At 42.3% G+C, this 27,100-nt stretch overlaps 1 protein-coding gene across 6 annotated transcripts in view; it reads right to left on the minus strand.

The window, feature by feature from the left end:
* LOC147025906 (uncharacterized) overlaps positions 1-27,100 on the minus strand; it is a 129,096-nt gene that overhangs the window by 66,567 nt on the left and 35,429 nt on the right. For all 6 annotated transcript variants that reach the window (XM_085880807.1, XM_085880806.1, XM_085880805.1 and 3 more), the window contains one exon: positions 11,312-11,411. In XM_085880807.1, the coding sequence (XP_085736933.1) occupies positions 11,312-11,411 (100 nt within the window). The remainder of the gene's footprint in view (positions 1-11,311; positions 11,412-27,100) is intronic.

A 27,100-nucleotide genomic window follows, 5' to 3' on the forward strand; every position in this document is an offset into this window, starting at 1 on the left:
TGAATTGAACTGAAATGTTTCTTTCATTTCATTTTTGCCTTCCAGGCAAAAGGGTTCCAGGCAATAGGTAGAGTGTGAACGCATTTGGCACAGGTACGCCACACCTGGTATTATTAAACTAGTTGTAACTTGTTCATCGGCTTACATCTCCCGTACAAAACATGTTGCTTCACGGGGATGGGTGTAAATTTCACCATTTTTTGTATGAAATATGTAACGACTGTATACCTTTGCAAACCTTGTAGGGTAGCATGGTGCAGGGGTAGCGCACCGACCAATTTGAGCTGCCAAATCTGGGTTCGATTCCCGACCTGACTAAAAACCGTTGGATTGGAGCTTCCCAGGCAGTGTTGCTTCACAAGTCCGCTGTCCGTTGGGTGGGCATTAAGCTGGGTGTCCCATCGCTGATGACGAGTTTCACAAAGATCCCACAGTGACTTTCACAAGGAGAAGACGACTTATTGCTGGCACCCTGAACAAATTACTAACCCTTGCTAAAATAAACTTCCGTCAAACGTCAGACTTAGCCGGTCGGTTCGTGAAAGACTTGGGCAAAAAAAAAAATTCCCGAGAAAACCCCACAAGAAGATGGGAGTAATAGGGCCGTTGATGTAGTTGTAGTAGTAGTAGTAGTAATGACATTTACAAACTTGACAAGCCACCAGAGATTGGCTGCCCACTCATAAAATCGATTGGACACGGATGACAATATTCTGTGTGTGCAGGTGATGTTGTTTCCCCATTCTCACCAAGGGTAGGTGGGAGGTGGGGGGGGAGGGGGAGGTGGAGAGTGGGTAATTATTTTGTGCCCATTACCTGACCCTTGGTACCTCGAGCATGCATGCAACACATCGTGGAGATTAGCCCAGCTGTTTTCGAGCTTACAATAATCAGACGTACATAAACACACACATATACATACGTGTGTACGTGCAAGTTGCTGTTGTTGCCTGCTATCTCCACATGTGGATGAGTTTCAGGAGATGAAAGGGAGACCTAACAGGCCTCAAAGTATGCAGCTTAATTGACTGACACACACACACACACACACACACACACACACACACACACACACACACACACACACACACACACACACACACACACACACACACACACACACACACACACACACACACACACAATTTTAGTATGAGATATGTCCAATGTGTTCTGTCCATGCAAGGTTGCTGTCCTATCACACAATGATGCTTGTTGTCATTGTTGCTCTCATTATTATCCGATTTCACCACTCACCGGGTGTGCAGGGTTTTCTGCAATCCGCATTATCACCAAACTAGGCTGCAAATGTGCAAAGGATTGTGGAAAATGGATTCCCTCCATGTCGGCACAAAATTTGCGTGTTTTCCCTCCACTCACGGGAACTTTCGCCATCACCATGGCCGATGTCCCAGCACCGTACACTAGACCGGCATAACTACAGGCGTTTCGAGTCAAAAGCCACACGACGAACAGGTCGAGCCACCTCCATGCCAAGCTGGGAGATGAGAAGTGGAATAAATCCACAGATATTACAAGAAGTGAACTTTCACGAGATGGTTCTTGTACATCAAAACAGGGCATGGCACGCCGTGAAATAGCGACGGATAAATCAAGGAAATGCAGAAGTTGAACTTTGTTGTCACATTCACCGTTGTTTCGTCCCAGACAGCCAGCGGTGTTGGGCTTGGAGCTGGATTTTGCTTGGCGGTGTCAGTACACAACTGTGGCAACACCAGGCCAGCCTTGGTTGGCATTTGGTGTGCAATCTGGGTTTTAACCCTATCATTGCTTTCTGAACTGAACCAGTCCAAGCTTCACACACATCCACTGTGTGTACGAACAAACCAAGTTTGCTACATACTACGATTCAACACACCTGCCAATGCGTGGCCCTTACTACACAATGCTTCGCTTACACAACCAACGCACCTCCCCAAAAAAACGACGCCAACGTACTGCGTTGCTTCTCCGCAGCAATCGGCCTTTATAATTGAACCGTAGCACTTTAAGACATCTATTTAACGTACACTTATTTAACACCCACGTCTGCTGCTTACAACTTACAACTGCTTGCCAGGAAGCAATTATCAGACTCGCTGGTGTCAATGATTAGAGTGGCTGCTCCGAGTCTGAGAAGTCGGTGGCTACGGGCATCATGGCCTTCTCCTCATGGGTTCAACTTCGGGACCAACGCGGTCACAGCGTAACCTAACCACTCATCCACATGTTCAGAACTTTAAACCCTGTTCAGGATGTTTCGGAAAGATGTAAAAGTCACTTGTCTGACTCATTGGCTGTGCCGACACTGTTCGTGCCCCGTAATTATCAGATCCCCGTGTACAGCCGCCACTCACCACAGTTATGCCCAGGCAGGAGATCTGCTAATCGCGCCTTAAGGACGTGGCAGCGACAACATTCCTCGGGTGCACGGCGCTACGGCCAGCTGGGCCCGGGCCAGCATAAGCGTTTTCATCAAATGCGCCTTTAAGTTGTGCAGTTTAATAAATCGCCATAAACAGCAGTAAAGTGGCTTATTTCATGAGCTGCGTTCATAACTGCCTTTAACTCAGGCAAAAAGCCATCCAAGGTCATGATAATTATCAAAGCAATCATTTCCGTTCTGTTTTTTTTTTTGGAGGGCCAGGAAAGATTTGACGACGGCCATGTTGGATCCACACCGTGGTTTTGCTCCTACATGACGCTGTAACTTCCTGTTGAGTGTAGCAGCAGTTAGACAGAACGTGCAGCGGTGCAAACAGAGCGAGTTTACGTATTTTTACCATTCCGTGAATCGCAAAGTTGTTGCCATTTTGACGCGTTTTCATCGACAGGAACCGTGAAGTTTCCACTAAAGTGGCACATTAGATGCTCTAAGTGGGTTAAACTTGCACCTGGCAGCCTTTAATAGCATAATCATCTGCATACTGTCAGCCTCGAGCTATCGGAGAGGAATTCCAGCGCAGAGCACACCTGGGATTAACATCCATTGATCTCCTCCTTATGCTCTGCACACGCTATTTATTATTTGCACATTGCACTCACCACCTTGGCTAGCCTGTCGTCCGAACTGAAATGGTCCTCTTACTGCTGCCCGAAGCCTGCAGTTCCACGCTGACCTCAACTCGGATGTGAAAGCGGTGCCAAATTGGAGCCGTATTGCCATTATCCCGCCACAAGCTGTGACGACACCGGCCTTGGCAGGTCAGGGTGCTCAGAAAAAGGCTGAAATGTTCTCTTGAACAGGAACCCCCTCGTTCCACCTCAAATGCCCCAAGAGACCAAAGCCCAGATGGCAGCCTGCAGAACATTTCCATATTTGGGCATACAGAGTGGGGAAACGAGAGAAGGATTCTTTGGGTATTTTTGCTCTGCCACCTCACCCAGTCTTGCTCTCAAAACAGGTTTGAGATCATCTCCAGCCTCCACCACCTCATCACTTTACCATCTTCACCACTGTTCACACTAACTAATGCCTCGATGCTCTTGTTATATGAAACCCGGGTAGTTAACATGGGAAAGTTGTGGCACATAAGGAAGGCCTTGTTGTTGTTGTTATTGTTTTTCAGAAAGTAGAAAGGTGACCTGTGAAATTGTCGTGCTCTGTCCCATGACAGCTGTGACCTCCACGTTGAACGGAATTTTCACACAAGCAATGCCTCCACAGCCTATGCGTGTCCCATCGGCAGAACGTCCGCACACGAGTGGAAGCAAGCAGATGGACGATAGATTGCTGAACCGGCATGGCGTTGTGGTCACATTAACAAATCTGTGTCACCACCAGAAGGCAAGGATATGGTGCAAGGGTTTGAAAACATTGCTGTTTATTATCATCGGGTACAAACTGAGTACAATCTATTTAATGAAATTCAATCACGAACGACATGTCGTCCAGACGATTTCAATGCAATGGGAAGGAATGGAGCTAATACGGACCTCTTGAACCACGTTCCTCGTCCCCGTTTTGCCTCGGGATATACAAGACGTGTCAGTTGATGTCTTATTAACCAACAGGATCAGAGATGATTCGCTCGACCAAAAAAGGAAACCATGAAAGTTCCCAAAGTCGATGGCGGTGAAGCTTTAAGAGGATGAAAGGTGGATAACGAGATGATTGTGAGGATTAGCAATTTAACGTCATGAGATGAATTTTTTTTCGACATTGCACTGCAGCAGCTGAATGCAATTTTCCTGATGACGTTACAAATTGCTTGGGACAACAATATCTGCTCCATCGGTTCTTCCCACGAGGAAAATGTTTTGGAACATGGCACTCTTGGGGTACATTCTACAGCAACTCCCTCGGACCAATCCAGAAACGCTAAGCCACTTAGCGATGAGCTATGGCGCAACTGTCATTTTCTGTTTCACGTGAGTTCAGGAAATGAGCTTGCATAGAGAAACGCCGCCCATCCATACCCCTAACTGTACCCTTGGGGGAGATTGCATCGCCTCGCCCTTTCCCTTTCCCATTCTTGGCCTCCACATGGTAAGCAATGAGAGAACATTGGGAGATTTCCTTTAGGAGTACGACCACCTCTTGTTTAAGGAGATACCATGTTCCACATACCTTGAAAATAGTAAAGACTCCATCGATCACAGCGTTACAGTTACAGAGAGCCTGAATTTCCCCACAATCCGAAATGCACCTGAAGGGGCGAAGAGGGGTCGAACATTCTGCCATAAATTTGTGGATGCAATAGATAATGTCCTCCTGCAAAATTTCCAACTCCATTTCCTTCACTTGTTTACAGTTGATTCACCCTTGGGTATGTTTAAAACTTGGTAAATACCTCGTTCATTTCAATATCCGAAACTTCCTTCGGACAAAACATCCTCATTATTACCACGAGCGGTTGTCATTCCCAGCACAATGCGATGCTTGTCTATCAACAAGCCACACCCACCGAGTGTACCTAATGGAAGAACAGATGGTCAATGCTGATGGCAAGTGATACAAGTCGTTAGTAGAAAAGCAATGAGAGTGACAGTAAGCTGATTACGTCGCAAAATTATTTTTTTTGCCAAATATGTTGGTCTATAGTGTTTGTTCCTTTTGTCTCTTTGTCACACGATTTTTGGCCACAGTTTTCAAGCAATCGTTCTGAAATGTTTTGTGTATGTAGGTGGCCGGCCAAGGACAACAATGCTTAATTTTGGTGAAAATCTGAATCCGGATCTGGATCTGAGAATTTTCTAAGTGATTCTTCACCATTGAGAGATGGGACCAAAAACTATGTGTTGCATGATACCGTATCTCTAAAAGTTGTGGACAACTTGTGACAAAACGAGGTGGATGAGTTGGTTCGGTGACAAGAACAAGCCGATTCGATTTTGGTTAAGGTCCGGATTCAGATCCGACCTTTCAGTGGGATACAAAATGTAAACTGTTCAGCATGGCGGAGGGATGTTCTCTACCGAGTGCCGTTCAGTATCGCCAAGTGTCACTCTATGAGTGATTTTTCATTATAATGTTCGGTGGGTGGACATCATTCATTATTGTAAAGTAACCACCAATTATAATATGATATATAATTTGGCTTGTGGGTGAATGTTTGCGTGTTTGACTTTGGGGTTGTACACAAAATACGTTACTCTCTTTTGGCAGTTTTTTGACACCCTACTTGTCCTCTGTGATGCTCGCTGATGCCATGCCTAACCCCCACCCTGAATAAGAGCAATGCCACCTTTTTATAATTTCGATCAGCTTCCAATCTGCAAGTGTTTCATGGGTGGCATCCGACAGCTCAGTAAATGAGTTAGTGTTGCTGTTCAGCTGCCTCCAAATTTTACAAATTTCCAGTTGAACTTCCTGTTTTCTCATATTTGGGAATGCCTCACGGAGCTGCAAGTTAACGATTTAAACAGCACTGTTATTTTTGGATGAATTCAACCGAAAACAGGGTTGTTCTAAAAGATGGCTGCGCCCATGAAGATGAAGACGGTGTCACGTGATTGTGTGCCCTCCACCCTATCACACTTCTTGTTGCTCAGGGAAACCCCCACCCCCACCATCACATATTTTTAGCCGCGTTGCGTAGCAAACTCTGGCTCTAAGAGAGCTCCGCGTTGTTCTTCTTCTTCTTCTTCTTCTTCTTCTTCTTCTTCTGGTGAAGATAGGGAGTGAAGCAGGCAGGGACGCGACATGGAGGTACCTGATGCCCTGAGGGCACCTGATTCCCTGGAGGCACTTGCCCTGGGGCACTTGATGCCCTGGAGGCAGCTGATGTCCTGGGGGAACCTGATGCCCTGGAAGCACTTGATGCCCTGGAGGCACCTGATGCCCTGGGGGTACCTGATGCCCTGGAGGCACTTGATGCCCTGGAGGCACCGGATGCCCTGAGGCCACCTGATGCCCTGGGGCCACCTGATGCCCTGGGGCCACCTGATGCCCTGGAAGCTAGCATAGCAAGGAGATTGACTGGTGGAATGACGTGGCTCTTGGACACATTTGTCCTTGTTTGTATATGCACTCCGATATGCACTCCTAAAACGCTGGATGGAATGAGTTGAAGTTTGAAAGATGCACTTGGGGTTTGTCCGGGAGGGTTTCAGGTGTTAAAAAAATTAATATTCGCGGGGTTTCGGGAGGGAACGACAACATAAATTCTCCATGTAAATATGTACCATGTAGTGATGTTCCCGGTGGAAGTGTATTACAATTCCCGGCGATCTTTTTTGCACTCCTCGACTGCTGAATGAAATAAGTTGAAAAGTTGTGGTTGTAATCTGGGTGTGCGTAGAAACATTCTACAAATTTGGGATGGCCACCTCCAACTTAGGTTTTTACTTTTATGTTAAAATGGGGGGAATTGTCATAAGATCGGGTAAACGATCATACCTGCTAATACATTCCTGCACCGCCGGACAGAATAACTTGAAAACTGGCCGTTATCGCTGAAAAAAGAAATCAAACTACCAGAAGTTGTACAAATCATTCTAAAATACACCAAATCTTTGTGTTATAGTGGAAGCAAAACTATAGTCACCATATATGTGGGGGGGGGGGGATGCATTGAAGCATATGCGTCTGTTTCTGGAAAACAATGTGTTAAAACTTGGTGTTTGTACTCAGGGAATGTTGTACTAAGCTGAGATAGCCACCTCCAACTTAAAGTTGCCATCCCTTGCTGCTATATATAAATAATTATCTTAATGATGAGCAAAATAACTCGCTGATTTGTTAACGTTTCCACTCCGACTATCCAGGTCAGATTTTTATCCTCCACCGAAGAGAATAAGCTTTTCGGACGCCATTAGGCATCAGGTTTTTTTTGTACACAAAATCTAGTAACCTCAATAGACAGAGAGTATAGAGGACAATAGGTGAATGCAACAGGGAGATGAACAAAGAGGAGGAGAAAAAAAATAGGGAAGAGAATACAGAATGCTGCAGATTGACGGGGGAGCATTAATGAGGATAGAAAAGATTCCACGGAGGAATGTAAGATGACCAAAGGTAGTGGTGCACTGCCAACTTGAAGCTTTGGGGGGAAAGAGTGGGATGGAACAGACTGAGGAAGGAGTTTCCACAAATTGGAGACAAACAAAGGAGGTGAGCAGTGAGAATGGATTTTGGGAGCTGCCGTCCTCCCATCCCCCTCCAAAACCATCCCTTGCACACGCAATAAAAACAGAAGGCTCTTTGCTGATTTATACAGTTATGCACTGGCTTCCTCCAACTTCTATCTCAGAATTCAATGCACCATAACGACACTCGGTAGAGTGCACACCTCCGCCAGGCTGAATAGTTTCCGTTTTTTATCCCACTGATGAGCCAGATTTGCATTCGGACCATAACCAAAATCTAATTGGCTTGTTCTTGTCACCGACCCAACTCATCCACCAAGTTTTGTCATAATCCATCCATAACTTTTTGAAATATCATGCAACACACACACACACACACACACACACACACACACACACACACACACACACACACACACACACACACACACACACACACACACACACACACACACACACACACACACACACACACTCTCGTGTGTGCGTGTGTGTGTGCAGCCTTGAGGCTGCTGATTAAATCATTGGTTAGGGATGTGGCTATGCCACTGATGTGGTGCAAAAAGTGCTCATTTTGCTGACCTTGAGAAGATAACAGGCTGAGTCAACCCCACTTGGTGTTACTTCAACAGATGACAGGGCTCAAACTCAGGACCCTAAGATCCCAAGCCAGCCACCATAACCACGAAACCAACATCAGGCTAATCCATTGGGCTAAACAAATCCATCCATCCATTGGGACCACACTCTACGTAGAGTGTTGGTGCTGCTTAAGCAGTCTCCTTGGCTATTGGGTACAATCCTGGACAGGTCGCCACTCCGACACAGTATACCAGCAAGCTGGTACTCATTTTGCCAACCTCGGAAGGATGACAGGCAGAGTCAACCCACCTGGTATTAATTAAACAGCTGAGTGGGATTTGAACTCAGGATCCTGGGATCCCAAGCCCACCACCCTAACTATTATGTCAACACCAGGCATTAATCAGGCTAACATCATACTATATATCGTTTTTGGTCCTATCTTTCAATTATGAAGATTTTTTTTTTGTTAATCTCGTTTCCAGATACAGATCTTCATGAAAATCAAATCATTTTTGGCCTTGTTACACATCCAACTTGTCTGTCAAGTTTCTTCAGAATATGTCCCCAAATTTTTGAGATATCCTGCTCACAGACAGACAAACAAGCCGGTAGGCGAACATGGGTAGTCGACTACCCAATAGAACCTGACGCGATGGGCCCGCTCGATGGGGAATGACCTGAGGATTAAGCACAAGAAAATTAATGATTCAAGCTGCAAGGGTTAATGCTGCAGATTGTTTTTTCGTTAAAATACCCCCACATTTAGAGGTTTTTCGGCCGTTGCTAGGCAACGGAGGGATCCATAGCAGCGGTTCTTTCTCACACATAACTAGGACATACCATGAACCTACCATACCAGTTTCATGTATATCTGACTCATAGTCTCTGAGATATAACGAACTTCGTTTTTTAATTGTTTTCGACCAGGGTTCATTCAAAGTCTATCTTCTCCGACAGTTTTCATAGGATGCGGATGGAAATTTTTGACAATATGGCTGAATGTACTGCCCACAGTCGCTCATGGCCCGATTTTTGATTTTCGAAAAAATAATTTTTTTATGATTTTTCAAAAAATTCAAAGTCCCGTTACTAGGCAACGGTGGTGTCCATAGCAACGGTTCTCGTTTGCACACAACGAGGTCATGGTATGAACCTACCAACCAAGTTTCATCGAAATCGCCATTGTATTAACTGAAATCGCCATTGTATTAACTGAGCACTGGACCGAACAGAGGGACAGACAGACAGACAGACAGAAATACTGATAACAAGTCTGAAGACGACGATGGTTCACGAGCGGTATTTGACGATGTAGATTGTTTCAGAAGTCAAGGATGAAACAATGTGATAATGTTTGACCAAGTTATAGAAATGATCAACATGATGTGGTACGGGTGACAGGTTATTAGCTGCAAAATGTCGAAAACCCGGTTTCGTCCAACAACTTTCAAAATTTGACCTTTTCATAACCTTTAAAGGTCACAAAACAATGTTGTGGACATTAAAATAAGGAAACAGGATACGTGCTATAGCTTATTGGAGTTAGTTCGTCGAAGAAGGTTGAAAACCGGTTCGATTCTCACAACTTTGAAAATTTGACCTTTGTGACCTTTAAAGGTCAAAGGTCAAGGATTATGACCTTTGGTGCAAAACATCCTCTGGAACATTCCAGGAACAATATAACGTCATATAGGCTATATGGCATTTCACACTCATCGGATTATCCATACTTTGATGAAATCAGAGTAAAAACAAACTTGAAGGGGGCGCCACGGGCAAGGTGTTCGAGATAAAGCAAAATGGTTTCAAGACTTTAGGTGGGGAATGACCTCAAGATTATGCATAAAAAATAGTCATCCGAGCTCTCAAAGTTTGGGCGATCATTTGATTTTTATGTCAAAATTTTCTAAGTTCGTGACCTTGTGACCTTGACCTTGGGACGAAAATGAAAAAAATCGAGCTCTGTGGGGCTATGCAGGTGCCATTGGGCTAACCAAATACCGAAATCCCTGCCAGATTCGACAAACCCCCTCGGAGAAGATGGATTTTTATGTCAAAATTGCAATTTTCTAAGTTCGTGACCTTGTGACCTTGACCTTGGGATGAAAATGAAAAAACTTGAGCTCCGTGGGGCTACGCAGGTGCCATTGGGCGAACCAAATACTGAAACTCCTGCCAGATTCGACAAACCCCTTAGAAGAAGATGCAAATTGAAATCGGCTACCCCCTAAAAACACAATTCACAATTTTCTAAGTTCGTGACCTTGGGACGAAAATGAAAAATCAAGCTCCGTGGGGCTATGCAGCTGCCATTGGGCTAACCAAATACCAAAACCCGTCAGATTCGACAAACCCCCTCGGAGATAATGCAAATTGAAATCGGCTACCCCCTAAAAATACATGTTTTTTGGGCGTGGCTCTGCCCATAATGGGCGGAGCACGCCCATTTTCAGGAAAACACAACTAGATCATGATATAAACCTCCCACCAAAATTTTGTCAGGATCGGATCAAAACCCATGGAGCTATGCTCCGGACAGACAGACAGACAGACAGACACACAACAATAACGAATATAGTGGTCACTTATTTTTTTCGTGAAATTTTTTTTTTCGTAAACCAATAAGGGTAGAACAAATTTCAAAAATTTTTTTTTTTTCGACGAGATGGACGACCCAACAGACACATAGACGGAAATACTGATAACAAGGGTAGATCAAAAATTTTTTTTTTTTTTCGACTGGATCGACGACCCAACAGACTGACAAGCAGGGTCGAAAATATAACCTCCGTTCACCTTCGGTGGCATATGGAATAAAGCCTTTCACACAATTCACTCATCCAATCCTCATCTTCTCTCAGTCACAATAACAAGTGTCAGACCTCATGGTGTGTGCTCTTCCGCTGTGCCAAGCCACCCCATGCCATGAAACTCTATTATTTAATGTGCAGCCGTTTGTGATTGGCTCAAAAAAGTGCCTTGTAAGAGATCTGTTATTTTCATCAACATCATCATTACAATATTGTTGTAAATATTATTATTATTATTATTATGATGATGCTTGTGTCAGTATTAAACACCTTGGAACTTTCACATGAATGTTTCACACGGCGAAAACAGCACGCATTCTGTAAGTGAACAAGAAAGCATGATAAAGCCTCCTGTTTATCCCACAATAGTTGCCAAATTTCCAAACCTTTCTGTTTCTTTTCTCAGCTCTTCACGCTTCTTTCGACGGAGCTCACGCCGTTTTTCCCAGTCATCTATGCCTATGGAGTCAGCCATTATGATGAGACCTGCGAAGTACAGGTGTGAGAAAATGCGGTGAGAAAGAGCGATTAATAAGAAAGAATTTTTTTAATTTATCTTTCATTGAAAAAGAGATTATTGTTTTTAAATGGAGAGAAAAATCCCATGATAGATAAAGCATAATTAAATAATAATTATCAGGACATTTTATATAAACAATACATCACATCAGGTTCAGGCGCGTGAATTTTAAGGAATAGATAGTTCAAGTGGGAGAAGCCTCAACCACCAGTAAGTCATTCGATCGGTCCGAAGAGAAATTGTTACACTCCAGGGTTATGAATGATCACCCTAAAGAACAAGGAATAACATACTTGGTCAAGGCTAGCGTCGGTCTGCATCAGCAAACAATTCAAATGATGGGTTTCATCAACGGAAAGTTTACAAAGGTATGCTAACCGCTGGGGGAATAGGCCTTCTTTTTGCTCCGACAAAGGGTAAATGCCTGAAACATCAGCTTCACTCTTTCCTCCCATGGCAATTAGTACACCACCTTTGTCAACTTTCATTTGATATAAATCCAATGCATGAGATAAAAAGCTCGATAAACTCATCACCATCAAATGCATTCCAGTGTGTTGGTGAAGTTTCATATATACACAGACTGTAAATATGAGCTTATGTTGGATCGATAAGTCCTTGGGGTGTGGTGGGCTTGTATGATAGACCAAAAGATACAGAGAGAGAAAAATATTATATATATATATATATATATATATATATATATATATATATATATATATATATATATATATATATATATATACATACACACACACACACACATACACACACTGTAATGGATTTACCAGGACTAGTAGGATGGCCTCGAGATAGGCATACTCGTCTCTAAGCTGTCTAACCTGGATTTGAATCCCAACCCAGCTATAAACTGTCATCCTGGTGTTTCACAGCCAGATAGACTCAACAATGTGTGAAGAGTATGCGAGTTATCGGCAGCACCATGAACAAATTCAAAAAGCTTGCACTAATTACCGCTGGAAATGGAATGGCAAACTACCCAGTATAGCCCTTGCCAGGAAGCTGTTTGAGCAGCACTGATGCTCCGTGAAGAGTATGGTACATGTACAAGAGAAAGAAAGAGACATCGAGATAAAGGGGAGGTGGCACAAAGAGAAAGACAGAACAAGATGTGAACATTAAAAAGTGGAAAAAAGACACAACAAAATTAAGTAAAACGTAAAAGAAGAGAGACACGAAAGAAGATTACAGAACAGAAAAAGAAACAACATGGTGGAAATTTCAAACAAGTAAAAGTGCAGTGCTGAGGCAGAAGACCTTGGATAGTGAAAGAGAAACGTAAAAGTAACTTCCACAAATGTTCAAAGGCTGGTGCACACGTGTCGGCGACTGCCCACTACAGGGACCATTATCAAGAAGCCAGCACACACAGCTGTTGCGGTCTGAAACGAACAGCTTGATGCATTTCCTTTCTCCTCGTCCTTGTGTAAAACCAATTGTCAGATTGTAAGGCCGTACCCTTTACAAAGAGACTTCCCAAGCCCATAAGGGTGTGACAGGGAGCAACCGAATAACTGCTGACGGAGGCCTTTCCTGACTCCGTAAGACGGTTAAAGTAAGCGACAATGAAGCTATGAGGACTGCCTGCAATGTTTGGAATTACTGAAGTGTTTTAGTGAAAAAAGCCCCATTCTCTCTTCTTGACGAGTTTGTGCACTCCACATGTCAGACACACATAAATGATATCACTGGCTGGTATATCTGGATGACTGCACCAGGCATAATGTAAGATGGCACATTGGTTTCTCAATTGCCGAATAGTCCAATCATGGTGCTGAGCAACAAGCGTAATAAACAGAACTTGGGTCGATTCATCACACTCAAGTCTTCATTTAGGGGACCAATAAAATAACAAGGCAACTGAAAATGTGAATCTCTTAAAGGCAACGCGTCGTATACAATCAAAAAAAGCCGACATTTACACCTGTAAACGGCAAATCTCATCAGTGAACTTGGACAATGTCAGTGTCTGGGATTAAAAAGCAACAGAATGCAGTGAGAAAGTGCCAAAGAATAACATCCGGACACTATGACGTCATCAAAGCATTATATCAAGCGAGAGCTGGGTTTTCGAAAATCCTCGCCCAATATTGATAAACATTTGAGAAGGAACGAAAGGTTGAAGTCCTGCTCAACATCAACGATACGTCATTCTCGGAGACAAAGGTCATGGAGTGGGTGGAAATAATTATTGTCGAAAGCACGGAGGAAGGTGGTGCTGTCGGTACAGGAGGAGGGTTGATGGACCAAACGTTTCGGTGAGAGACGGGTTTGGAAAATAATCCTTGTGAAGAAGTCGAAGAGCACGTGCAGTGTCCATGAAGGTGAAGCATTTCAAAATGTAATGTATTGAAAAACTTTTAAAGGATGAAGGAAGAAGCGTTTCATGTAAATAATGTCTTACTCGAGAAAGCCTCACGGTCTCATCACTGCCGGCCCAAAGGATCTTCGTTCACCTTATGACGTATCGATGGCTCTGAATGATTCCACAACTGTTTATCGACCGTCCAAAATACCTCCAAAGATACTGTTCCACAAAGGGCAGATGTACACAAGCACAGACCCATTTGCACATGCCTCAGTAAACAAGAAGGCTTGTGGGGTAAGCCAATTGTGGTGCCATTACCCCCAGTGTTTTACGACTTGTATCTCTATAGCATTTCCTGTCATATTTTAACGGTGACATTAGCCGATGCAATTTCATGCTGATCAGGAGATCGTCGCATAACGAGCTTCGATTACGTGAAAGAGATCGTTTTACATGCAATATTTTGTTTTAATAATAAATTGATCGGTGGTTATAAACCCCGCGCTCTCCAAGCGAAAAGCTGGGTGGTTCACTTCTGTCTGTCGGTCGACAAACGTCAGTTTATGATCGAGGAACAACTTAATTTAAATTGAATGATATATTTTGAACAAGAATTGGACCATGAATCAGAAAACTAACCTGTAGTTGAACGGTACTTTGGCTCTGAATTTGTGCTGATCATACATGTGCAGAGAGGAGTGAGATGATGGTTTACTCTGTCTCGGTCAAACTCAGGACCCGAAGATCCCAAGCCAGCCACCATAACCACGAAACCAACATCAGGCTAATCCATCCATCCATCCATTGGGATCACACTCTGTGCAGAGCGTTGGTGCTGCCAAAGCATTCTCCTGGGCTATTGGACACAATCCTGGACGGGTCGCCACTCCGACCCAAGCTCCCAGCAAGCTGGCACTCATTTTGCCGACCTCGGAAGGATGACAGGCAGAGGCCTGTCTGGTCATCAAGCAAAATTGAAAATCAGTCCAAACAGGAAACTTACTGTTTTAAGGATGTCGTAAAGGACACAAACAACAGGCACAAATAACTAATGTGGCGCATCAACTAAGGTGGTGTCTAAGAAGCTGCATCAATGGCGGTAAATTTCCAGAATTTTTTTTTCAATAACCTTCAAAATGCAGATTTTATTTCAAATGATTTATATACTTGAACAATGGAGAACACAAATCATTTTTTTAAACACTTTTAAAACTCTTCAGTTAAGCAGTACTTGGAGAAAACATTATGACATAGAACCCTCGAGTTATATTTCACGTTGCTCACACATCACCAGTGTGGTCCAAAATGATGGTCTACCCTGCCAGGCAGGAACTAAGAAATCAAAGAACTACCAGACAGTATCCTTTTGAAGCAGCTTTAGAGGCATAACTCAAAAGCGGGTAGTTCTTACAAGAGCTGCACGACAAACTCCATTTCCCGAATGTTTTCCCCCTCCGTTAGCTTAATCAATGAGCTCCACAAGAGCGAAACAGCTTTGAACATATTTAGGCAGATTTAGGGTGAGGGTTAGGGTTCGTATAATTTTATATGGATTTCAACACCATTTACGGATGATGGGTCCAGTATATGGGATTTGAACCTCAGTTCCCAGCAATATGATCCAGCCACAAGTTCAATGACAATCTGAAACAGGTCAACCCTTAAGATTAGGAAAAACATTGCCCACTCATTGTGACACTGTATAAACATTTTACACCAAGGGTCGCTGTAGTATCATGATTTAATGTGTAACGCATCCAGATGGTTGATGTTAAAATTCAGGCACCAATTTACTTGTGGTGAAGCTTAAGATAAATGCAAGCTGCTGATAAACATATTTACATACTGTATCTGGATTCCAGTCGTTGAGGTCCACGAATGCATGTGGATTGAGATAAACATGGATGTTGTTTGTTAAACACCAGGAGAGCACTGGTAGAAGAAGGATCTGTCTTGTAACTTCCTCGAGGTTAATTATAAAGCCTAAATTTTGGTCTAAACAGACTGTAAAGGTGACACATAAGCAGCAGGAGCTACAACCAAAAGAGAAAAAGCATATTTCATGCAAATATATATATATATATATATATATATATATATATATATATATATATATATATATATATATATATATATATATATATATGGACAATGATCAAAGAAGGAAGAAGGACATGACCAGATGAAGAAGCATCACGACCACGACATAAGTACGAGAATACAAGGGGGTCCATGAAATGTCAGATTGTGAATTCAACAAACGGATTCAGCAACTCTGAACAAAAAAAAAGAAAAAAAAGGAGAGTTTCTCCGCAACTTAAGGAAATAAATGTCAGGGAGCCGTGTTTTTTTTTAGAACGACATACTGCAGATGGAAGGCTGTTTATAAATATTTCCATTATCTAAATAGAGAGAATTGGCAATGTTTTGTCTTTGAGAATGACCGAGCAAAATCGCAAGCAAAGTAGAATACATGCCCAACCAGGCTGAACAGTTTACATTTTGTATCCCTCCAATAGGCCAGATTGGCATCAAAAATCTTATCGGCGTGTTCATGTCATCCATCAACTCATCCATCTTGGTTTGTCATAACTCGTCCACAGCTTTTTTTAAATATCTGCTCGAAATAGTTTCGGCCCCATCGCTCAATGGTGAAGAATCACTTGAAAAAAACTCTCGTCTCTGGATCTAGATTCGGATCTTCACCAAAATCGAATCAATTCTTCCTTCTCACACATTCAACCTGTCCACTAAGTTTCGTTTGAATCCAGCTGCAACTTTTTGAGATATTGTGCTCTCTATCGTTTTTGGCCATATCTCTCAATGGTGATGAATCACTTATTAAATTCTAATATCAAGATCCAGATCCAGATCCAGATCTTCACCAAAATGAAATCAAGTCGTCCAGGTCACACATCCAACCTGACCACCAAACTTCGTCTGAATCCGTCAATAACTTTTTGAGTTATCCTGCTCAAAGACAGACAAACACACAAACAAACAGGGGTGAAAACATAACCGCCGTCCACCTTGGGTGGCGGAGGTAACAAGAGTTTCAGAATGGCCATCAATGCAAATAATGGATAGTAAAGGATCTAATACACTGTCCCATAGAATGGCAGCAGAAACAAAAGGGATGATGAAGTGTGACCTTCAATAACCACTTGATGTTCTCTTTGCAGGAACAAAGAGGACAATCAATGGCCATGGAAGAAAGTTTGTAAGTAATATCAGAACGGTGCCACACAGTGCCACAAGTATCAGAAACGTACAATTCAACAATAGTATCTCCTGCCTGTGATCAAACCCATATTCTACTATTGTTGATTCAAAACAAACAGCATCTTGCAAGTCGAAGGATCAAAACGATAGTCTATTTAGCACTTTTCATTTCGATGCAAAAATCTCAAAGTGCAACATAAAGAAAGACGAGTGAAGAAACGTCGAAAATTATGAAGAAAAATTAATCAGTGGTTTAAAGATTTTATGAGATATATATATATATATATATATATATATATATATATATATATATATATATATATATATATATATATATCGTAACTGATGAGGTTGTGCAAGGTTGAGAAGGCAGCGAGTTCCACGGTTGAGCAAATGTGATGTGAAGAATACTCGATCACCAAAAGTTGTCCTCCTTGTATGAGGCACTACCAGGTAGTTGGTTAATCATTGGTCCACTTTGCACAGAATGTAATTTGTACTTTCAGGAGGACAGTCTCAGCATAACCGTTTGAAATGAGACTGGAATAATTCTTCAAGAGAATGCCAGTGAAAGTATTCCAGAAGCAGATTGGCAAAGGAAGATTTCAGCATCTTGGAAAGTAAAGGTGAAGGAGAAAAAGGTCTGTTATTTTTGAAGATTTTTTGTGGCTAGTGAGGGTTTCTTCAAGATAGGGATTGTCATGGCTTGTTTAAATGACAATGGAACTGGGGAATTATGCAAGGAAGTAATCCATTATTTTCGTTATGAGTGGAGAGTAAGAGAACTTAAATTAAGGAAACAACCAAAGACGATGGAACTAGATCCAACTGGTGAGTTCATGGAACAACTCTACCCCAGGCTGTCTTGAGAAACAAGGACATGGGTGGGATCTACAAGCAACAAATTTAATGGTCATGATGATGTAAAATGCCGTAATATTTTATCCAAGTACTGCTAAACGGAAGGGTTATGAAAGTGCCAAAAAGACGATTTGTGTTCTACAGTGTTCAAGTATACGAGTGGCCACGAGTCAAGTGTTCAAGTGGCCACGAGTCAGCCATCTTGGATCTGATGTCGAAAAAAAAAATGACGGCAACATGTAAGCCATCATTCATTATCTGTGTGCCAAGTTTGAACAAGATCGGTAAATGAATGTCTGCGAAATGGTTGAGGATGTGTTCAATATCGGTTTTTTTAACAAGTAAAATGGCTGCCAGTCTACCAGTCGGCCATCGTTTATCAGATTGCAAAATAAAGTAAGGTGCACGTAAGGTCTCATTTACTGTGCTTGTGCCAAGTTTGAATGAAATTGAACCATGCATGTCTAAGAAATGATTGGGGACACATTTAAGTAACGAAATGGCCACCAGGTGGCCATCTTGAATCTAATCTCGAAACAAAATGATGTGTGTGCAAACCAAGATTCTTTATCTGTGTGCTAAGTTGGAACAACGTTGGTTTTTCAGGTCCGAGAAAAAGTTGAGAACGTGTTCAACATCAGGAGGTTTTTTTTTACAACTGAAATTATGGAGTCGTTACTACTAACGGCCAGTCGGCCATTTTGGATCTGATCTTGAAAAAAAAAGGAACGTGCATATGTAAGTCATCATTCATTATCTGTTTGGCAAGTTTGAACAAAATCGCACCATGCATGTCAAATAAATGGTTGGGGACGTGTTCCACATCGGGTTTTTTATTTTTACAACTAAAATGGCCACCGGTCGGCCATCTTGGATCTGATCTCGAAGAAAAATGAGATACTGATGAAAGCTATCATTCGTTATCTGTGCGCAAAGTTTGACCAACATCGGTAAATGTATGTCTGAGAAATGGTTAAGGAAGTGCTCCATACTAGGTTGTTTTGCAACTAAAATGGCCGCCAGTCTACCAGTCGGCCATCTTTGATCAGCTCACAAAATAAAGTGAGTTGCATGTGTATGCCATCATGTACTGTGCTTGTGCCAAGGTTGAACAAATTCGGACCATGCATGTCTGAGAAATGGTTGGGGACACATTTAAGTCACAAAATGGCCACCAGTCGGACATCCTGGATCTGATCTCATTTTTAAAAATGACATGCATATATATATATATATATATATATATATATATATAAGCAATCATTCATTATCTGTGTGCCAAGTTTGATCAACATCGGTAAATGCATATCTGAGAAATGGTTGAGGACGTGTTCGATACCATTTTTTGTTTTACAACTAAAATGGCTTCCAGATGGCTATCTTTGATAGCATCGCAAAACAAAATGATGTGCATATGTATACAATCATGTGTTGGCTTTGTATCCAGTATGAATAAAATCAGTCCATACATGTCCGAGATATGGTTACGGGTGCACACACACACACACACACACACACACACACACACACACACACACACACACACACACACACACACGCATACACAGACATGAAAATCGAGACCAAATCTAAAGCCCCCCCATTGGAATTAGTCTTAAATGGGGGTGAATAAAGATTTAAAAGTTGTAAAACAATTAATTCTGGAAGTTTAGCATCATTGATGTGGCGTCTGTTAAACCGCCTTATTTAAAATGTTACATTTTAGGCGGCGATGGGTCGCCGAGCATGGAAACTATAAGATATAGAGCAAAATGGATGTCATATGGAGGATAGGGAATCACCCTAAGATTATGCATATCAAATCTCATCCAGTTCCATCAACTGATAACTACTCTGTATCCATTTGAATGAAAAGTACCGAAAATGTGGTTTGAAATCAGAAATCGCCAAAGTTCGAGGGGGTGCTGTGGGTGAACAAAGATGTAAATAGAAAATCCGGCTCGATCGTTTGTGCACAATGTATTCCAGACGATTAGTGTGAATTTTCATGACCATCCGACCATAACCCGAGGAGGAGTAGCATTTGGCGCGAAGGCACCTCCAGCTCTCCCATATTATCGATTTTTGTACTAATTGACCTTTGACCCCTGACCTAAGCGAAATTGGTCAATATGTCCTGAGGCAAAGTTGTAGTACTCAATGAGTACCATGAACCTGCAAAGTTTCATTCGTATCGATGCACTCGCCTGGTTGCTAGGGGGCCTTCAATTTTCCCCAATTTTCACGCATACCCTAATTGTAGGGGGCGCTGCGGGTAAAGTATTCCATACATCACAAAAACCGGAATATATTTGATAGAGCATCACCTGTAGATCATTCGTGCCAAATTTCATAACCCTACGTGGGATAATGGCTTTCGGAATTGATTTCGCGTGAACGGTACCGATTTTGAAGGTTTTTCGGTTGTTGCTGGGGAACCAAAGCGTCCCTAACAACCATCACAATTTCCAAAGCACTAGGTCATAAGGTGTACCTACCACCCGAGTTTGGTCAAAATCTGCCCACGTTTACCACCAATTATGCTGATGACAAACGAACAAACATCCAAACAAACAGACAGAATTACTGACAATAAGGGTCACCTATTTCGGCGACCCAATACTTCTCATTTACAATTCCTAAATACTGTCAGTCTACCCAGCCATGCTCCAGCAGACACAAGAGCTGCCGACATATTCTCAAAGAAAGTTCATATAAAATGAAAACAGGTAGACAAACAATGGACAAAGAATGTCTGACATGTCATTTCCAGATTTGATCATTCATGAGCAATTGAGCAAAATTGTCCCAACATTTTCACTCGGATACAAAAGCACATCATTCAAAAATAACAGAGTTTACCAAACGTGTTTTCTGTTAAAGCAATGTTTTGCAAATAGAGCAGACAGTTGTGCAAATTCCCCACCACCCAAGGACGCAGTTGTGGAATAACAAGCACTGTGCTATGAACAAGGCACGAAGCACGCAAAATGCTTTCGGCATATAATCCCTGTATGGCGTGGCCTCAGGCTGTTTACCTCTGGAAGTTGCTTCGGAAGACGAAAAATAAATAGAGAACATGGGACTTGTAGATAGTAATTTGGGAATGTGAATCCGAATTATATTGACTCACTCACTGCACGCACAACCAAATTCACCAGAATCATAATTACTCCCCACCCAACCAAGCTCACCGCGACACATTTGCGTACATGCCCATGCGCGCATCTATATCTATATCTATATCTATATCTATCTCTCTCTCTCTCTCTCTCTCTCATTTGTTTTTCACTTACTTTGAAGAAGGCTCACGTGAAAAGAGTCGCTTCACCTCCTTTTCCCAGCATGGTTAGCATACCTCTGTCAAAGTTCTGTTGAGAAAATGACTGCTCCTTATTTTTCGCTGATGCAGACCGACTTTCTAAAGTTCGAGACACATTACCTTCATGCTCAGGATTTATATGAAGGATTCTCCTTCCGTTTCCAAATTACTGAGAAAACCTTTTGTTTTAGAGAAACAAACCTGACGCACAGCCGCCGTCTGGCCAAGCTTATCAAAATCAGGGCAAATGAGCCACTGTCTGCTGCACAGCACAAAAGTAACCACGAGGCTCATCTCTCTAATTGTGAGAAGCTTGATAAGATGCCAAAATGTGGGACAACAAGGCAATTTAATTGTTTGCCTCTGAGGTGTGTCTGTCAATGGTGCAAAGGTGACAGCCTTCCAGATCAGCAAAACTATTTGCAAACCATTAATTTATATGAAGAACATACATCACATAACACACCAAGGGATCTTGACATAATTTAAAAATGTCGTGAGATAATTCTTGAGTTACAATAACTTATATTAATATAATTGTGTTAAAATAACTTATGTTAAGGTCTTTGTGTTACAATAACTTATATTAATATCATTGTGTTACAATAACATATATCAATGTCTGTGTTACAATAACGTATATTAATATCAGTGCATTACAAGAACTTATATTAATGTCATTGTGTTACAGTAACATATATTAATGTCATTGTGTTCCAAGTCTCTCTATCGAATGCAGCATGTGGCTGCTGGTTGAATCATTGGTTGGGATGCGGCTATGCCGCTGATGCAGTGTCCCCCTTACCGGTACCACTGGTGCTCATTTTGCCGACCTCGGAGGGATGACAGGCTGAGTCAACCTCCTGGTGTATATTAATTCAGCAGCCAACGGGGCTTGAACTCAGGACCCTAGGATCCTAAGCCGCCACCCTAACCACTAAGCCAACACCAGGCTATTGTGTTACAAGGAACTTATATTAATGTCGTTGTGTTACAATAACTTATGTTGAAGTCATTGTGTTGCAATAACCTTCACCACACAACCCTAATATGAATGCCATAAAGTTGAAAACTTTCCTTCAAATTTGATGAGCCCTAACCCTAACTCAGTTGAACTATATTGGTGGTCATTATTATTCCCATGCCTTTTATAAAAAAAACCCGAGGGGTGGGGAGGAAGGATATTGTAATCAGCTCTTGTCTGTCCGTCTGTCCGTCTATCCGTCATGCTATCTCCTCCTAAAAGGTTGTGCAGAAATTCACCAAATTTGGTAGTGATGATCACCACATGACAAGAATGTGCGAGAGCAGTGTCATTTTTGTGCCCGCCTCATGTGGTCCTGGGGTGGAGTTAAACGGGGAAATACCAAAAAAAATGCAATTACGGGCACATCCAACAACATTTTTAAATGAAACTTCACATATGCAATCAACATTGGGGGATGCATGAAGTACGGAACAAGTTTTTGGATTTGATCCCTGGTTCATTTACCAGAGGGTGTGGACTTTGTGTCACAGGGGTCAAAACAGAAGATTTTAAACTTAAAATTTGATGTTGGGTCATTCATGGTGGAATTTTTTTTTTGCCATCTTTCAACCTTGCTTTAGGGAATGCACGCTGTTAGGAAGTGTGGTTTAGGAGCTGTTAGCTAACCCTAACCCTAACCCTAACAGCTTGTTAGGGAGGAAGTGTGGGGATTTGTGATGGCACACCAGCAACTTCACTGTGGTTTAAATTTGCTAAGTAAATGTTGTTATATTCGACATAATAAATCCAGTAATGTGCAGATAAAGGCACAGCAAAAATATTCATCATTCCATTAACTTAGTTTAAAAAACAAACATTTTCCACACTCAACAGCAGGACATCGATGCAGATGTTCTTCACTGAGAAGCCATGATACATTTTAGTAAATCGGTGAGAAGTAGCAAATTGAGTCCCATTGAATGAAATGTCTCGAACTGTAAAAAATGAGGAACATGGGAATGATTTTGCCACATCGTTGCTTTCCTTATCCAATACCTATTAACCATTGAGAAATATCCTGCCTTGTGTTAAGTGCAACTCAGGTTCATCTGATGGACTCCTACTTGAATCCGATATCGAGTAAAAATGTATCGTCAAATATTGAAAGCAGCACTTGCTTCTCAGACCAGATCAGACCTTACATTAAATAATGCAAGTCAGAAAACGAGGAAAAACTATTTCCAATTTAATGAGCCAACCATTTTACTTCAAGGGGAACTAGTGTGCTTCACTTACTTAAACTGCACATAAACCAATTATATTTAAACTCTCCGATTTTGAACGTGTTCTCAAGAGTGTTAAACCAGTCCGACAGGAGGACGCAGAGGTAGCACACTTACCTTTAAGACGTGTGGTCTGTGTTTGGTTCCCAACCTGGCTATATACTGTTGGAGTAGGGGGTCGCATCACAAAGTCCTCAGATGGATGTGTTTCCGGGTGTCATCTCTGATAGCATCAGCTGATGCATGTCAACGATCCCATGGCATCTCACGTGGACTGTCTGCAAGTTATTGTCGGTACATTGAAAAAATGACAAATTCCTGCCCAAATTGCCTTAAATGGTTGACTTCCAGTTCGGGGTCTGCTGCATGTGGATGCGGATTGTCAGTTCCTCCTTCCATTTCATCAAAGCTAAGTTTTCCGCATTTGATCCTTCATGTCTTTCTGTTATATTTACCTCTGCCACTGAAGGTGGATGGAGGTTATGTTTTCACCCCTGTCTATCTGTGAGCAGGATATCTCAAAACGTTATGAATGGATTCAGACAAAACTTGGTGGACAAGTTGGGTGTGTGACAAGGAATAAACGATTCGATTTTGGTGAAGATCCAGATCTGGATACTATCTCGTTTTAAGCAATTCTTCACAATTGAGAGATGGGGCCAAAAACTATATCCATCCATCCATCAGGACCATACTCTATACAAAGCATCAGTGCTGCCAAAGTAGTCTCCTGGGCACAATCTTGGACAGGCCACCAATCTGATGTAGGAAACTCAAATGGCTCAATCATTTCAGCAAGCTGGTACTCATTTTGCTGACCTCAGAAGGATGGCAGGCTGAATCAACCCCACCTGGTATTAATTCAACAGCACAGCAGGATTTGAACTCAGGACCGCAGGATCCCAAGCCCACCACACTAACCATTAAGCCAACACCAGGCATAAAAACGATATATAGTATGATATTTCAAAAAGTTGTGAATGGATTATAACTAAACTAGGTGGACGTGTTGGGTACGTAGCAATAACAAGCTGATTAGATTTTGGTTCAGGTTCGGATCCAGAACCGGCCTATCTGTGGGATACAAAATGTAAACTGTTCAGCCTGGTGGAGGTTTGTGCTTTACCAAGTGCTATTATTGTTCGTGACTGTGGAGCAAACCTCAACATTCTCTTCAATACAATTCATCCCTCCAGGTCCCCATGCTGTTATCCACCATATCAGATCATCCCCCATTCAAAACAATGATCTTTTCTACCCCGTTAACCACCTCCCCCCCCCACCCCCAATCCCCAACAAGCCCACCTCTTTCCAAATTTCCAGTTTATCCTTCACAAGAGTTTGCTTCTGTATCATTGTCCACCCTTTACATCCTCACCTCCACATCATTCTTCCCCACATTCCGTATTTATCCAAGTATCCCTCAAAATTGTCCCTCAATGCTGCTGGTTCGTGCGTTTCCCCCCTCTCTTTCTACTGTTCCTTTTGTTCTGTTACATCCTGATTCATTTTATGTTCTAGCTCTTCCACGAACCTTGACTTTGTATACAAAAGAGAAGTTGAACGTTAGGCCTGGCCAGTCAATTTCTGAAAGACTTGGGCAAAAAGCATTCCCCATCTGATACCACATGGAGATTTAAGGATTATTACTCCGACCTTCTTAGATAATTTAAGACGGGATGGTGGTAGTAGTAGTTGTAGTAATAGTGCTTTTCTTAAAATGGCTGCAGAGGTTTGCGGAGAGGGTGCAAGCAAGCTCAGGCAGGCACAAGTTTTCTGTTAGTAGCAGCAGTAGTAGTAGTAGTAGTAGTAGTAGTAAATGTAGTAGTCGTCTCAAAAGTATCAAACTACCTACTTTTGTAGCAAGCAGACATTATTTTATGAGGCTGTAAAGCCCAAAGTTGTGTGTGTGTGTGTGTGTGTGTGTGTGTGTGTTTAACATCAACCAAACTGAAAAGGTGAAGTACGCAAAAGCATCTTTGACTTTACTTTTGTTTTTGCATCAATCCTATCTGGGATGTGGATCTTTCAAGCAGTTTAACATCTGGAATGGCTGCTCCACACTTCAAATACTAGAAGGTCACTGAACGCCCAAGAAAGTAATGGAAAAGCTCTTACGACGGACGGGCTGGCTGAAGAAAAACTAGAGATAGACTTCGTGAGACATTCCGATAAAAAGCGAGGAATGTTAGGGGTTGAGGTGGGGAGGGAACAAAGGGAGTGAAACATGTGAGAAATGCTTTACGAGTCGATTCAAATTTCATTTGTTGGCCACTGATGGAAAGCATTTCAGTGCTTAGAGGAGGAAATGGCACAAGCGAGGACTCTGTACAATAAGAATACTGTTCACATTTTCTTTGTGCTTCGTGTTCTGCGGTGCTGTCCATTTATCCAGTCCATATGCAGGATATACAGCCTCTCGGAATCGAAGGCAGAAGGTAGCACGAACCAAAAAAAAAAATAAATGGCTGCTTGCGTCACAAACAAGCATCACAAACAGACGTTTGTGCTTTGCATCCAATCCGTGAAATGATAATGAGAGGCGTTTGAAGATCAGCTTAACGAAAGCACCGATGCCTTTCCTCCGAAATCTGGAACACGGCATGTGTGGAAGTGTATCTTGTCAAGTGGGATGGCATGACGAGTCTCCGGCAGAAGAAGCTCTACATTTCACCCGTGTGGGCTCTCAGGAATGAGGACTGGGTGTTTGCTCTCAGGCAGAGGCAGAAACAATCACCTTGCCAATATAAGAGGACACTGGATGTGCACGTGACTAAGGGATGTAAAACTACAGCAAAAACTGAAACGAACAGAGATACTTTGAAGAAGAAAGGGAAAGAGAAAAAGACCCCACTGAGGTTATTCTTGAACTTCTGCCATTTGTACATTTTTCAGTACATCCCGTCTTTCTGTGAAAAAGAGGACGTGACACCTAAAGAAGTAAAAGGTGAATTTGGATGAAATAATTTTTTTTGTTCCATACGAACCTCACTCAATATCCGGTCATCTTCCCCCTGGCCAGAGGTATTAAATCAATAAGGGCTGAACAATAATGAAGCAAAATTATCGGATGAGTTTTAAAAGGAGACGGTTCCATGTTTCGGGTTGAAGGACTAGAATGTCGGACAGGCGAAGATGCCAAGAAACAAAGCTCCGGCAGATCGAACACTTGTTGGCAAAGAGACTTGAATATGAAGAGAAGAAGTTCACTGGTCATCGACTTTCTTGTGCTCGACTGTAGGATGTGCTGGAAATTCTTCTGATAAATAAATAAATAAATATTTATTAATTTTTACACAAACTCAGAAGAGGTCGTGCGTCATGAGGAATTAATTACTGGAAACCCTTCTGTGTTACTCTTCTCTCTCCGTCCTTGGTAAGAAGGATGGTGAGAGAATAATGGAGTTCTTACCTGTCATTTTCACCCCCTAAGTAAGATACAAGGTGAAAAGTTGGTGAAATGGGTGTCAGAGGTCTGCTCAGCAGCCCACCATTGGCGAGCAGGACTTTGCCTGCTGGTGCTACACATACAACAGATTAGACGAGGCAGCCAATAGAGAGCCACACCCAGGGTACAAAGTTTGTTTGAGACTTCAACAGAAGCAATGATGCCACAACAACCAGTTCCATAAAGTACCGTATATGTGGTGTACAGTACACATACAGTAAGA

This window comes from Eptatretus burgeri, chromosome 5, assembly GCF_056783735.1.
Source record: "Eptatretus burgeri isolate ZD-2024b chromosome 5, Ebu_testis_v1, whole genome shotgun sequence".
NCBI classification, from domain to species: domain Eukaryota; kingdom Metazoa; phylum Chordata; class Myxini; order Myxiniformes; family Myxinidae; genus Eptatretus; species Eptatretus burgeri.